The 16,813-nt window shown below is 37.9% G+C and overlaps 1 protein-coding gene across 10 annotated transcripts in view; it reads right to left on the bottom strand.

Annotated features, from left to right (window-relative positions):
• OLA1 (Obg like ATPase 1) overlaps nucleotides 1-16,813 on the bottom strand; it is an 89,443-nt gene that overhangs the window by 25,612 nt on the left and 47,018 nt on the right. For all 10 annotated transcript variants that reach the window (XM_083469726.1, XM_083469723.1, XM_083469722.1 and 7 more), the window contains 2 exons: nucleotides 15,586-15,666; nucleotides 15,186-15,283 (listed from right to left, as the gene is read on the bottom strand). In XM_083469726.1, coding sequence (XP_083325852.1) covers nucleotides 15,186-15,283; nucleotides 15,586-15,666 — 179 coding nt within the window. The remainder of the gene's footprint in view (nucleotides 1-15,185; nucleotides 15,284-15,585; nucleotides 15,667-16,813) is intronic.

Below are 16,813 nucleotides of genomic sequence, written 5' to 3'. Positions count from 1 at the left end.
ACTTAATACAGAGCAAGTATCCAATTGTTTCATTATGTCTTTCCATAAAGTACTACGTGTTATAAGGGACTGATAATTATGTTGTTCTAATTATGTATATAATAAAACTATACCACATTGTGTTGAATGTATCTACTCACATGCTCTTTACTCTAAATTAATGTTGAGCTGACCAGGGTCCAAATTTCTTGGAAACAAGTCTCAAGCACATGAGGCAATACAGACTTCCAAAATATTTCTACATTAAGCCTGGCTGCTGTAAATAAAATTCTTAGTAGATCCAATGTATATACAATGATGAATCTTCTTTCTTTTCTTTTCTTTTAAAGAATGGCAAACTGCCACATGCAGCGCCTTACTTGGATGTGTCTGGAGTCTTGGAAGCTTGACTACCCTACGTTCTCCTACAAATGGACCTTGAGCTTGTTTGGAGGTTCTAGCAGGGGAGCGCAGCTATCGTATACCCTTGACCGAAGAACGGTACACTCCTTCTATCTGGGATGGTCGTCTCTTCCACTGAGCGCGCAGCTTCGGGAGGGACGCACATGGAGCGGTGAGGGAGGAAGGGGCACCCACCTAGCCAGCCAGATCAGCCGAATCAACCCTGGCGATCAATGGGGTGACAGATGTCGCAGCCAGATCGCCCTCACATCCAATGAATCTTCTTCATCAAATATTGAAATGGGTGCTATTCCAGGATTCTGAGCAATTTGGGGAATTGTAGTAAGACTAACTTCCTAAAATATCTTCTTCCAAAATGTGTCAACAAGTGGATGACGCCACCCCCATGTGAATATATGTACCTAATCCGCCACATTCCCTCTAGCATGTGGAAGAGCTGGAAGAAGAGGGTGATCAGGTACAATCTATATACAGTCTTTAAGGATTGTTAAATCCCCCGGTAGGAAGAGATTTAAAAAGAACGGAAGATCCCAACATGTGCAGGATGTATGTTGGTGCCCAAGTTGTTTTCCCACTGGTGTCTCAGCTGAGTCTAAGTGACCTATTCATTTTTGAAACAAAAGTATATATAGTAGAAGTCAAGTCTTTCATCTGTATAGCTGAATCACAAAACTTTATCAATTATTTTGCTTGTTTTAAGCCTCTCTGAGTTACTTTTTGTTTACAACGTGAATGATATGTTTAATAAATAATAACTATTTATGCTTAAGTAAACAGAAAAACAGAATCAATACTCACTACTATTATAAATATCAGGAAGAAGTTTCTGAAAGCAAGAGCTGTTCAACAGTGGAATGGACTCCCTCGGGAGGTTGTGGACTCTCCTTCGTTGGAGGTTTTTAAACAGAGGTTGGGCGGTCATCTGCCATGGATGCTTTAGTTGAGATTCCTGCCTCGCAGGGGGTTGGACTAGATGACCCCCGGGATCACATCCAACTCTACAATTCTATTATTCTATTGACAAGAGCAAAGATGTGTATCTGCTCTTACTTCCAGGATAGAAAAACTGTGCTCCTCCAGATCCTGCTGGACTACAATTCTCATCAACCTTCATGCTGACTGAGTCTGATGAGTGTTGGGAATCCAACAAAGCCTGAAAGTTCACAAGTTTCCTGTGCCTACAATCTTAAAGTAAGATTGTGACAATTGTGGCGATCACAAAGGATCCCCGGACGTTTCACCATCTATTGATCCTGTGCCACCACTTTATTTCTTGCTGCCACCACCCAGGCCCTACCTGGTACAATACTGAGTCCAGTCAGGGTTAAACTGGAACATAAACTTCTGTTTATTTATTGCAATTTAACAAGCGTGTGGTTTCATAAACGGTATCGGTCAATTACAATCATGGGGTGCCTATCCAGACCTATAACGTCCGCTACCTGCTCTCACTCACTAAACCACCTCTCAGATATTTACTTGTCTTCCTAGCCCCTAACTGTTCCCGACTACACTAACTCAACCTACCCACAGACTCTATCCCAATTCACTCCCACTCCAACCACCCAACTCCCAACTCCTCCCTTCGCCCCTCCCAGAGCTGGTTTTATAGTCCCCCTGACTCCACCCCCCTGGGTTCTGATTGGGTAACCTGTTTAACTATTTTACCTCCAGCACTCTCATATGTTAACGTCACAACAATATAAATAATTTTTAAGATCTTATGTATGCTTCCTCATGATGCAAATGCAGCTGCTAACAAGAACTGAGGTGAACATCGTCCTTTAGAGTAGGAGTAGCATCGTATGTTTTGGACTACAACTCCCATAAACCTCAGCCAGCATGTCCAATGGGCACAAATAAGAATCCATAATATGTGGAGGGCATCATGTTGACTACTCCTGATTTAGACTAAAGACCCCCTTTCTTGCAACTAGCAGTTTAACACATTTAGCATTGTGTTTAGCATTGTGATCAGTCAAAAGCAGAATAGAAAAACAGTTGTCTGCCCATAAACAATTCCTTTCAAATACCATTCATTGAAAAACTTCAGAAAACTTCTCTCCAACATACAAAAAATGCTTCTTAGCACAAATACTTCAATATTATAACAAAGGAATGCCAGAACTACATTAGATTCTATAGAAAATGAATGTGCTATTTCAATATTAATACTCCTTTACTTGTTTCTACTCCTTGAAGTCTTTTCAAAAAAGAAAAGCTTATTGGCATTGTCGGAACTATTATGTCTGATACTATGCACTAGTACATCAACTAAAAGTGCATCAACCTCACAAAAATTTTGAGCTCATCTAAAAAGAGTCCCTGCTGAATGTCCTAATGCATCTTATTGTGAGTCTTCAACAAATAAAACTTCATGTATGAGCTCATGATGTGCTTTGCTGCTGGAAAGTCACAAACTCTGTGGGAAGCTTTTTATCTTCTCAGCAGTCAGTTTTCCGAGAACATCAGTGCAGCTACTGTAGTTACCTGTAGATTACTTGTATTTTCTCACATCTGTGTCCAGCAATCTAAACCATGATGATAAAGGGTCATTAGGTTTTGAGTGAGGAAGGGGATGGACTAGACAATTTGCTCTGATAAGCTCCTTGTTGTGAGCTCCAGTTTAGAATGTGAAATGCTAGGTATGTACACTATAAACTGGAACAAAAATAGAGCTATCTCTGAACGCCAATTAAAATGGTGCTGCTTAATCATTTTTAAATCACTAGAACACATGGTGTATTTTTCATTTTGCAATTAAAATACTAACGATAAAATAATTCTGCCACTGGAAAAGGGCATCAGTGGTCTATTAGCTACAAAAGAATTCAGCTACAATTACTAAGATAACTGCTGTTTGGAGCACAGCAAAGCAATTTCCCACAGTGGGACTTACAGTTCAATTTACCAGTTGGGCAAATATTTTGTGCTCTGTAGTGGTCTAGAGAGTTAACAGTTACAGCTAACATTTGAGCAGTGTTATACTTGGAGAAAAGTTTCTTCAAGCCAAATAGGTTATTTACATCCCAATCCTTGGCACTTTACTTACAATAAAACTCATTCATATCAATCAATATTATTTCTAGGGAAATATGTTTAAATTGCAGATACGCTAATTCAAATTTTATGTTTTATAAGTTTTGCAGATGTCAAAGTCAATACTGTATCTGTGGGAGGGGAATCTGCAGAAATGTAGTATTTGAACTTGTCCTTTGTTTACCTGGAAAAAATCACTTTGCCAGAAACTATATAAAAGTGAACACAGAGTTTTTATTTATTAACTTAAAATACTTCTAATCTGCTTTTTCGGGCAATGCCCATCCAAAGCGTCTTAGAATAATAAAAATACGGTGCAAGTAAATTCTGATCCAGAGTGTACTATATTTCTTCAGGTCACGATAAGAGCACTGATATAATGCAACAAAAATGACTTGGTAGTCATAGGAACTAAATTATTGAAAACACGCCATAAAAAGAAAAACCTGGAATATTTACATGTAATCTAGAAAGCTGGTAAACACGAAAGATTGTTAGAATATACATTACAGCTGCAATATAATGCCTCAAGTCAACAATGCTGCTTTGCATTCTTGTACAAAACTTGTAACTTTACGGATTTCCTTCTTCTACAGAACAAACTCCCCAGAGACCCAAGTTATTTTACTAATTCCTTCTTTAAAGGAATAATAATAATAATAATAATAATAATAATAATATATAATAATTATAAATATTAGATCAATCTGATGGTGGAAATGGAGGACACCAGCAAGGTTTGTTCAGAACAGTCATATTTCAAAGTAAAGGTAGAATCCACTATAGAGAGGGGTGGGCTTTCAAATGTCATTGGGCACCATTAATGACCATTGCTTCTTTTCTGGAAACTGTTACAATATTTGATCTGGCCATTCATTCTTAAGTACATAAATGCCAGGTCTTGTTTAGTCTATTGTGTTTATAATCATGTTACGCCAATGAAAGGTATCTATACTATGTATTTTAGTTTGTCAGAAAAGAATGGTAATTGCTGTACTAAAGCAAAATGCACCCCCCCAAAAAAAACCCTAACACCATTCTAGAGAGGTTCTGCTATCATTTTATAAAGCATTCCAAATCTTGGCTGCTTTTGCTCTATAAGATTCAACTAGTAGCCTGTACATAGATATTGACTTACATATTAGATGGGCTGCATTAAAGTATTCTATTTTCTTCATAGGCTTTCATGGTTTCCATCTAATGCATTTCCAGGTCTTTTACTACTATTTCTTTGCCTTGCTCCATTAAAGCAACTATCCAGCAGCTAACAGATTAAATTAAGATAAGCCAATGTTAATAGTCAACAATATTTGAAAATAAAAATCCATGAAAATATTCACGCACTAAGCCATGGTAAACTGGAGGCATTTAGAAGACCTGAATGTGTCAAGAAGTTTGACAATTATGACTGGAGCCAGGAAACTGTAGCACCGCAGAATTTCTTATGAATTTCTCCAGTTACTTTTTATAAATGCTGTCTTAGATGACAGCTTAATGTGTACCACATGCAATATTTATTCTTCTTTAGTGTCAGACTGTCTAGCCATCCAAGGGAATACAAAGAATGTCACTTATTAGGATAAAAGCACAGGGAAGGTAATCAAGGACATATGTAACATCAGCCAATCATGTCTTATTTCAACATCCTATTCCATTCATAACAGTTCAACAATTATTTGCTTACTAATAACTTGCTTTCAGCCTGTTTGTGTTCCCCATAATGGTGGTTTGCATTTATTTTTGCTCTTTAGAATTGGACACTTGCTGTGCCATGCATGTTTGTCAAAACTTTGTATCTTCTGTCAGAAAAAGCTTAGCATATCAAATCATTTTGATCTGCTGCAAACCATGAATAGAACAATCCAGTTACCCACAATGTCAGCAGGGCAATTAAATAGCTGGATATTAAAACTCCTCAAAATGTATATAATGCACTGCCATTAAAGGAAAAAAAACACACTTAAAAAACAAGGAAGACTTTCATATATAACATATTGATACCCTAGAATATGGCAGACTTCTTGCCAGAAGAAATGTTTAAGAAGGCCTCACACTGACATATGGCAATTATTTTTTAGGGGCAGCTAGATACATACCACCCCTTGCAATCTGAATGATTTATTATATTTTTATTAAACCAAACAGAACACACAGGGAGGGATGTACCTGCTGATACATTTATACCTATTCAATCTGTTAGACAGGCATGCGCTGTGGAAAATCAGTAATTCCCAAAGTCAAATAAGAGAGACTGATAGAGGGAGCCAAAGACAAACATTTATCATACTGAAAGGTTTTTTTTAAAATGTTTTTTTAAAAAAATTAAGACCCCCAAATTATAGGTTAGCCAACACTGCATTAACACCTGAATTTCATATTAACTGCTAGTACCACTGAATAGTTTTGATTTTTGTTCATAAGACAAAGGCTATTCAGTCATTTGCAGTAGGTTCCAAATGTACAATCTGCTTATAAAGTTTCTATGAGAGGCATATAGTAATCTAGAGACTGAAAAATCTATGTATTTAATGCCCCTACTGGTTATGTTATCATGTGTGGTTCAAAGAAAGTTATTATTTTTATTTATTAGCACTATTTTGCTGCTGCTGCTGTTAAACTGCTAGCTTTTCAAAAAAATTCAGAGTAGGTAACAAAAAGTAACAAAGGAAATAATACAAAATGAAATACCCAGCTAAATTCAAGTGCAAAACCCTATGTGCATTTAATTCTAGGTGCTGAATGGCAGTTCAGCAAGCAGATCTTATATTCAAGGGAGAACATAAGAAAAGATCAGGCCAAAGGTCTATCTAGTCCAACATTCTGAGAGGGGTTAATCTACAGAGTCCCATCAGCAGAAGCCCTGCACAAGGACTTTGGCTTGCACAATAGTGATCTTGCCAAAGTTATTCATGTCCTGGTAAGCTTGTGAAACATCTGCAGCGAGGCGATTTACCCTGTGATTGTCAATCTAAACTGATTGGGGAGTTGTATTTTCTGTTGCATAAGGCTGGCACTTCTCCTGAAGGACTCTGGAACAGCCTTGAGGGAAGCCAAGGGTGGCAAGTAGCCAGTGGCCAGTGAAGTCTTGGTCTGGCAGGAGCTACTTTCCCCCCTCGGCGTCCCTGCTCTCGATCACCTTAGACAGCTCAATTAGCACACTGGAAGCACATGTTTCACGATTGCTGAAATGCAGGCTGCTGAGTGCTAGCCAGTCAGTAATGATGCACTTGCAGCAAGTGGTTCCCACTAGAGAACCTCTTAAGAGGCGGATGCTACTGGAGGTGCTTCTGGACCAACCATTGCTCCAGGTGGCAAGAAAAAAAACAATGGCCAGGGCTTCTTTTTCCTAAGTTCAGGCTGTGATTCCAGTTGTAGCCACTCCTGGCCATTATGACAGAAGTCCTGGTAACTACGAGGCTCGTTTACTGTAAGAAAGAGAAAGACCCTGAAGACTGTTTGAAAACTTCACTTAGTTCAAATAGCTACATCTAAAGAGTAAGCCAGTGGGAATGTCTAAAACTGATACTGAGATTAATTTCTGGGCACAATTTAGCGAGCTGTCGTTTAGCAGCAAATGAGCATGGTCTTAGAGTGCCTTACTCCATGTATTATTCCAACGGGGCCAACATAACCACTTCCACCCTTATTACTTTTAAAATGAAATGTAAATTCATTTTAAGACCAAGCCTACAATACAGCCGCCTACCCAGGAAAAAGTAAAATTGGTGTTCTCTTAGCTGCAGTGGTTGACAGTCTGTTTCTAGACTGAAGATGATTGATCGTGAAAATAATATAAGCTTGGAACAAAAAAGTATGCACCCAGGTATGAATGCATGGTAGGCGAAGTCTTTTCAAAGGCCCACAGAATAAAAAGTTACAGAAGTTTCTTGCAGTGCAGTAGTTTCTAGAGTCACTATTACTAGAGGAAAGCAGGAAAAACATAGTTACTTGGTAACATTGATGACATTTATGGCTGCTATAGGTACACATATTATGTTGCACAAGCAGTGATGTAGTTAATTGATTTGGGAGTCACAGCGGATGAGACACTAAATGCCAGAGACGGTTCAAAATTTGTCAACTTAACTATTTTGCTGGTCTAAGTTTTTTCCACAGCAACAGTAGGGCTCATCTTATGCTCTTATCTACCTTACCGTCTACCCTCAAAAACTGTTTACTCAGAAGTAACAATGAATTAAAACAAGACTTGATCCCAAGTAAGTGTGCGTAGGACTGCAGATTCCAGTGCAGGTGGCTTGACATACTTATTTGATTTAGTATATTCAACATCCTATGGTTTTTGTACCAAAGTAGTTTTAGAAAATGACAAAATATACATCAAAATCAGATTATATAAAACAAGATCAGCATCTAAATAAAACAACAATCAGCAATAGCCTTTTTTTCTAAAGAGTTCAGTTTGCCAAACAGAGATCAAGCAGATCTCTATTGGAAAAACATTCTGAAGCGTATTGACAGCCAATGTAGCATAGTGGTTAGACTAGAACTGGGGAGATCCAAATTCTAATACACACTCAGTCCTAAAGCTCATTATTTCTCCATTATAGCAAGGGGTATTGTGAGGATAAAGTGGAATACTATGAATACTGCTTTGACTTCCTCGGAAGATAGGTAGGATACAAATGAACTAAATATATTCAATTAAAATGCAGCACCAAAACTGAAAAGGTCCCAACTCTTCTGCCTACCACACAATCTACAAAGGAAAAACCCTCGGGTGTGGATCTGAGCGCCCAGGATGGTACATACAGGACAAAGCAGTCCTTCGGATATCTTGGCCCCAAACGGGTTGGGGCTTTAAAAGCACCAGCACCTTGAATTGGGCTTGGGTACAAACTGAAATAAATTGGGATAAAATCAGAATTATATGCCGTGAGCCCTTGCTAAAAGTCTGGCTGTTGTATTTTGGGCCAGTTGTTTCCAAGCACTCTCCAAAAGCAGCCTCGTGTAGAGCATATTGGTGTAATTCAATATGGATGTTACTGTATTATAGCTTGAATAATTGTGGCCAGGTCATTTTTTTAAATGATATGGTCACGGTTGGCATATCAGTTAAAGAGCATTCCTGGCCACCCTTGCCAGGTGATCACAGAAAAGCAGCCATACACCTGTGTGGATTGAAGTCTTACTTCATTCACCTCTATCCAGACCACTACCAAAAGCGGTAACACAGATGCTGACTGGATGACACAGAGAAGCAGTATTCCAGCAGCACCTTCTGAGGCTTCCCCCTCTAGGAAGGACTGTAGACATTAAAGTACAGTATTCTATCCTGGCAAGGTGCCCCAGAAGGATATTCACAGCTGGTTATATAGAAAGCCACTGAGAGGTCCAAAATAATAAACAGGGCCACACTCCCCCTACTCATCTCCAGGTCAATCCAACCCAACCAAGGCAATTTCAGTGTTAAGCCAGACTGAAATAGATCCAATTAATCATTTTCCCCCCATGAAAATCTGGGAAGGCCTTTGAGACCATGGATAATTCTTCTTCTGGTTCTTCTGCTTCTGAGGTTGATGTCTTCCAGTCTTTAGCATTTGCCATTGCTATCTTTTGAGGAAATGCAGACTGAGTTGTTTTGATGGCCACACTGATTTTTTATATTTCTTGGTTCTAGGCTGAGCTTAAAAGTCTTCAGGGACTTCCTGGTACATGCTATGGCTAATGGCCTTTACTCTGATTTGCTTTGGGGTGAACTGCCCTCACCCCAAAGCAAAGTGCTTTTTCCTGCCTTTCCCTGGGCCTGCCTTTAGCTACAACACTCAGTCAAATTTTGCCATATGGGATAAATGCTGGATATTTTCACACTTATTAACCTTTAGTTCATTAACAACTGATGTAACGCAAAGTCCAGTTGTCTGAACGGGCTACTTAGCTCCAATCTTAGGCATAGTTTTTTAAACAGTGCCCTCTGTGCACCATAAGAAGAAATGTTAGAGAAATATATGAGGTACAATTAGTAAGGATGTTGAGGGGAAAGTGTGCCCCGAGGACTATAATCATGTCATGTTCATTCACTTATTGAAAGTCTAAAACATGAAAGAAAGAAGGTAAAATAACAGCTAACTGGTCCTGAAGTGAAAAATCTTGGATAACTTTGGAAGCTTCTCATTTTTGGAGGGATATTCTCTACCTCTCCATGGTGAAACTGAAGAAATGTTATTTGGTTAGACTGTGCACATGCTGTTCAAATAACCTGGACTCCAGTATGGATTATTTCCAGTATCTTCTACCATGAAGGCTGATGAAGGAATTCTTCCTTCAATATTCTTTTTACATCCTTACATTTCTATCAGCTGTACTGGTTTGTCTGTGCCATTACCTCAGAGTTCAACTTCTCCCCTTTAAGTGACAAGGCCATGGACTTTATGGAAGAACCAGATGGTAAAAGAGAACTGCTCACAGAGCCGGGCACAATGGCCCCCAAATACACTGGAAGCTCCAGCACAGGAGGTGGCCATTTTGTCAATACCTTTCTGGCTTTGGGTCACTGCACTGCTGCCCATCCAGCTCAGAGAACTCCAGTCCAGAAGCTCCAACAGAATTATCTTGTCTCCCACACTTTAGGAGTCTATGGCTGCTGGAACAGGAAAAGTCCCTTTAACCAGAAGCTCCTTCTACTAGGGGTGGAGCTAACCACCCAGACTGAGCTGCCTTATTTAAGTCCATGGGGGGTTATGTATTGCTGAAGCAATGTTCTAAAGTTGCTTCAGCTTGAATCCCATACTAAGCTGTCTGTCCCAAATGCCTTGCCTCCTCTTGTCTACTACACCCACCTGGAGCAGATGAGTCTGATTTTACTGGTTGTATGTGCTTCAATATGTTTTTATTATTACTTTTTTGCAGACATAGTGTATGACCACACAAGGCTCAACAAGGAGCATTCCATCATTTCATTTTCATCATTATGACAGGTGCATGGCAAGAAATGCATGTCTCATGCGTTAGTATCGAGCCCCCCTGATGCATATTATCTTCCTTCCTTGATGCAAATTTCTTCATCTCCAAGCCTTCCATTTCTAGTAATGGCATGGTGAACACATGCATCATGTATTCACCAGGAAACGCTGGCCTGTGAGTGCTCCAACAGGAGAACAGCCTTTACCAAAGGTGTCACAAACTTTGAAGAAGCAGATACTCAGGGCAAAAACTAAAACGAGCTAAGAGGAAGGCACGCTTGGCAAACCCTCACTGTGTTCAACTCCCGCCTGGAAACCTATGTCCTTACTGTGGAAGGACGTGGGGATCCAGAATCAGCCTCCACAGTCACTTACAGGCTCACTGTTAAGACCGTGTTCATGGAAGACAAACATGCATCACAAGCGGACAAGGACATTAAATGTTTAAAGCCCTAAACAACTTAGGCTACAAATATCTGAAAGACTGTCTCCTTGCCTACAGACTTTCTCAGAAGTTATGGCTAGCCAAGGGACCCTCTTGGTAGATCCACCGCCCTTAGAAACTTGGGGAGCAGCACCTTAGGAGAGGGAATTCTCTGTTGCAGCCTCCCTACAGGTCTGCATCTGGCACCTTAATTGCATTGCTTTCATAGGGTTGCTATATGTCCGGGAATTCCCGGATGTGTCCTCTTTTGGGGGGGGGTCCTACATGCCCATCCAGGGGGAGTTTTGCATTTTAAAGCAAATGTCCTGGATTTTTTGTTTTTAAGTTTTTAAAATTTTGATTGTGTGGCTCTGGTTCAGGCTTTAGCAACCTGGGCTCTGATTCAGGCACTGGCTCTGGCATGGGAGGCCCGGGTTCTGGTTGAGGCTTGGGCAATGGCTCGACAACTTTTTGTGTCTGGATTTTTACCTCTTGAAATATGGCAATCCTAGCTTTCATCATATGCTGGCAATGCAGCTCTTTACCCTCATTTTTGTAACCCTATATATGACCCAATCTATTCTTCTTGTATGTTTAATATTCTTGTAAACCGACCTGGGACCTTGTGGTGAATAGTGAGGAAGAAAAAGTAACAACAATAACTCTACAGTGTTCAGCAACACTGTAACAGCATAGGAAGTAGTTTCATGGATTTTTGTTTTCATCCTTATACCATGAAACTGGTATTGTTTTCATCATTGTATCATGAAATTGGGAAACCTGTTGAGAAGCAAATAAACCTTAAAGTTAAATACTTTAAAATTTGTTCACCTTAGAATTAAAAATACAACTAAAGATAACCACAAATTTATCCTGTTGATTGGTACACAACAAATATTCCTGAAATGTCAGGGTCATCATGTGTGTTGGGATTTCCAAGAGTTAAGAGCCTAAAGCCCAGACTAAAAAGCACTCACCCCCCCAAATATTCTTTCAAACCATTGTTGCTTGATTTGGATGCGCAAACTTATTAACTTACTTAACTTTCTGAGGTTCAAAAATAATATTAAAGTAGAATACAAAATTATCTTTCCATCTGCAAATGTTAGCTCAAATAAATGCAAGCATTAACAGAGAAGATGTGTTTCCAAAATCTGCATTGGGATGTGTACATAATATACAATTCACTTTATTGTTCTAAAGGGAGAATGTGTCAACATACTGAACACATGGGTGACATATGTACTCTTGTATAAGAGGATCAGTCAGCATGCACTGCAATGGCCCCCTGGTATACAAAGCTACAATAAATTTAATCCCCAATTGATTCCACAAGAATGTTTGTGCCCCATCCAGTTTCATAGCTCAGGTTTTACAAGGCAGCATTTCACTAGCAGAAATCACACTTTATTTCCAATATATAGTATAGAAATAGTACTAGATAAAAGAGTTACATTTCTACAATCTCTAAAGAAAGCTTAAATTACTGTGAAGGCTTTTGATTATTTAAGTATTTGTTTAAAGAATAGTAAGTTGTATTTTAAAATGCTGAAGTAGATTCCTATATACATCATGATTAGTGTCATCTGATCATAATAAAAGTGCAACTAACACAGCTGCCATGTCAGCTTCACCTCAGGAACAAGGTCTTAATCATAAATCAACTGAATGACTAATTTAACATTGTTAATGCCAGTAAGTAGTTCCTTGGAGTCATTCCAGTTTTTATACCTTTCAAAAGGTCAATATGCTACCTTCTCTAGTACACAAAAGTCCTATCATTCACACTGTTTTCTCCCCTAAGATTGAAAAATGACATGTTATTTAAATGTTAGTGTGTTTTACTAGCAATTAAAAATGTTCATTTGTTGAAAAAAGGTGATATACAGGAAACAAAAAATGATCACTTTAGCTTTCCATATTCTCCTTCTGCCACAACCTTAAAACAACTCTTTGATGTTGATGTAAATACTACTCCATTGTAAAAAAGAGAGAGAAAACCCTATGAAAATATTTACTGCTGCATCCTTCCTGAATTAACATTAACCTCCTTACAGCACTACCACAAATTAAATCAAGAAATATGTCGTGCTAGCTGAGCAACTAATCCAACTGTAGTTCATATTAAGAACATGAACCAAAAAGCAAATTAAAATACATCTGCCAATAAAATATATTCTAATTGTTTGCATCTGCTTACACTGCCAAAAACAATGAAGGGCTCATCATTACAGAATTCATAATAAAAAAAATTATTCTGCAGTTTAATGCAAAATATATTTACAACATAAAAAGAGTAGATTTAAAGATCAGCAACTCTGCCAGAAGGAAGGAAAAACTGGTCATCATTCCGACTTCAGTAGATGCCATTCCATATCAGACGATGTTTCCCACTCATAAATACATGACAAATACTTCCTCAATCATTTTTTACGAGCAGGGATGCACAGGGGGTTGTCAATGGCTAGCCTGAGGGAAAATAGGAACAGCAGGCGGCAGAAACTGTACTGAAAATGGCTATGTGGTAAATTTTCTTCTGGAACATCACTCAGCTATCCCAGGCTTTGATCTTTCAGCTACAATTACACTAACATCCGTAAAACCAGGATATTTTTTTAAAACCAAACCTCAACCATCAGTTCTGCATGAACACAGTAAGATTTTTTTACTACGATTTCACAATATAAATAAAATAGTTATAAATTTAAAAATTGTAATATATATGCTAAGTTTTCCATTCCATCATCACAACTTGGTCTCACCAAAAAAGGCGGGGTATTTGTGGTTCTGGAGACGGCTAAATCACAGACTGGCGTCTCCTAACAGACTGTCTACCATTAAGGTCTGAGAAAAGGTATTTACTATACAATTAAAGGCAGTGAGCTCTACCTGTGATCACCCTAATGTAGGTGTGATGATCCATTTTGTGTAGGGAAACTAACCTGCCCATTTTCAAATAAATTCTGATGCTTATTATCTTTACTGTGGCACTTGAGAAACCTCTACAAGAGCCCTTAATAAAGAATGCTAAGATTTACTGCATTACATTTGTGTGAAACTTGAAAATGCCTTCCAGACCACAACACTGAAGGCACAGTTGCTTGATTGCACAAAGTTTCTTGAAGGCTAGATGCAGTTTCAAAAACAGTAACTCATTATGGGGAAAGATTCTGAACCAGAAGTTTTAAAATGCCCTTAAAGTGACCATTTTTAAAGTTGCATTATGCTCCTTAGAAGAAATATAAATGCACAACAACACTAGGAGCAGGGCAGTTTTCAGCTGAAATTATTTTACAGAATTTATTCTAATAACTTATTGGAGTTAACCATCTGACATTAATTATTGCTTGGGCTTCCAGTCTATGAATGTTTATTTTTCAGTCTAAAGCCTTCTCACTCTTTGATATCATATGGAAATGAGAAATTTTAATGGAAAATTGAAACCATGTGCATCTAAGTACTTAATGAAGTACAGGGAGAGCGAAAGGGTATGTTTTAAGCGAATTCTGATACACTGGTCTGGATACTTTGACAAAGCAATAAGCAAATCTTAAATGTGTTTCAGAGTGATATTTTTGTAATTTTGTATGCTATGAAAATGTGTAACAAAACTAAAAGAAGAGTGATTTAATGTTTCCTTCCAATGCAACAGTTTAAGCGCCTCTTCCCTAAAACTACTGTTTTATCTCATCTGAAACTTTTACACAAAAAGCAAATGCAGCATGATTTTCAATCTCTCCATTTCTAATGAATCCTCACACTCTGGGGTTGGATCTTCATCCCGGTCACTGCCTGTTTGACAGACATCTTATTCTTCAGCCATTATATATGCATTCATACTGACAACATTAATAAAAGTTTCTGAACAGCATATAGCAAACCATATGCATGACATCTGCTGCATTTTAAGAAGTGGCCCAGCAAGCAGAAAGTTGTAAACACCTTGAATTTACCCTGAACTATATGGGAGTCATGATTCTATGCATATATATGGAGCACTCTATCTCCTTTTTATCATATTACCAACCATATTATGGCATCATTTTTACCCTTCAACATCCAATAAATAGAAGGTTGGCATGAAAAATGACTTCTTTCTAAAGTTAAATATTATAGACAACTTACAAGACTATTTATGGTTATTTTTCCTTCAATATTGCAAAATAAACTAAAAGGTAGGAGAGAAAATTGCTACTTTAGTTTTATAGATCTTCAAGGGAGGTTTTTTTTATTACTTTTACTGCATTCCAAAGACAAGGTAATAGGTACATTGCCAATATTAGCTTTAAGACATTTAGATTTACTCCAAGTACAAAAATCACGACTAACCATTATTTTGACAAAGGTGCCTTTCAGAAGCATCGTGAATTTTCTACAAAAGATAAAGGCAACAAACTCACCATTTGTTTTTCTTTCTAATATAGTCTTTTTCAGAGAGGTTAACCAAGTAGATCATTGGTTTTGAAGTTAAAAACAAGTGTTTGTTCAGCACCTCAATCTAAAAGTAAGAAAATAGAAGCTACATTAACACAGACAGCAAGAGATAGAGTGTTGTGAATTGGGTTATAAATAAATAAATAAATAAATAAATAAATAAATAAATAAATAAATAAATCTGTTTAGCATCTTAAGTATAAAGTAAATTGTTAAAAAGAATGCACATGATTTCCAAATGTTGGCATTAATTTACTGGAGGTAAATCAAAAGGTTTACACAAAGATCTGATATACTTTTGTGCTGTTGTTGGTTTTTTAAAGGAAAGACATTAGACAGTGGATGAGGTAATAGTCATAAGCCTACCTCTTTGTCATTCCAATCATGATAGAAACGGACGGGCTTTTTTTCTTCTATTACCCAGCTTTTGATTTTGCACATTATGTCCTGCACAGAATTAGGAAGAAACAAAAGACATTAAAGTAGAATATACTCAGTTATATGCCAGACTGTTATCAGTTATTTCTCTTGAGGGAGTCGTTTTAGGTAACAAAATATTATGTGCCTTCTAACTGAAATTTCATATATAATGAATGAGAAAGGGACACAGGAGTCACGTTAGGGCTAGGAGCAGATGAACAGGAAATAAACCTTTTAGTGACTTCATTGAGAAATACGAATGATATTTTATGCTCCCCAAGCTGGATGAAATATTGCATGTATAAATAAATCTGTTTCCTGAAACTGCGTATTGGTGTAGTAATTAAGCATCCCTTATAAGAAACCATATATGAGAGAACATGCTGCTGTGACAAAGGAATAGGTGCAAAAAGTGATGTGTGTGTGTTGGTTTTTTAAAAAAAACACACACTGACAGCCAAAGAAACTGAGCTGATTATTGATGATCTACCATTCAAGATATTAATTCAAATGGCCAAAGGCCTCAATATTCTACATTAATTTTTTCTGTCAACACCTTCTCCTTTCCTCCAAAAATGAAACCTGCCAAAGCTTCCATTACACAATGGCAAGAGCCTTGCACTAGTGACCTCCAACCAGCTGCATTCACTTTCAGAACATCTCTCCCTGCAGGAAATCTAAAGGCCTTTTAGTTAGCAAGCTAGTGTGCATTCAGAAGGAGTAACTGCAGGAAGAGCCCAATGTGCTTTGTTTCTCTGGCCTTTCTTCACAGAAAGATTAATCATCTGTGAAATGGAAACGGCAAACAGCAAGTGACACAAACTGAACCCTTCAAGCCTTTCCTCATCAGTTTTGTGGCTCTGAATCTGAAAGCTGCGTGTGGCAAGGTTTGCCTTACAGGCAGGTGTTAATAAAAGGCTCTTAGGTCTGAAAGGTCAAACCAAGCTCTTCTAGAAGTAGTGCGTTTTAGTGTCAATTTTTGCCAGAGATAATTTATGGTCATGCTTTAAATATTGCATTTCACGAAATTTACCATGGGTATGATATTCAATTAGATAATTTTAAACGGATTTCTAGTCATCAGAATTTTCTCAAAAGCACATGTTTACCTTCTCAATAAATAGGTTAAACATTTACAAACACACAGCTTCAGTATTTAGTGTACTAATGTTTC

Source organism: Podarcis liolepis (assembly GCF_965112155.1).
Source record: "Podarcis liolepis genome assembly, chromosome: 1".
Classification (NCBI taxonomy): Eukaryota; Metazoa; Chordata; class Lepidosauria; order Squamata; family Lacertidae; genus Podarcis; species Podarcis liolepis.
Note: the sequence above shows the minus strand (reverse complement) of the source record. Positions and strands in the feature narration are given on the sequence as shown.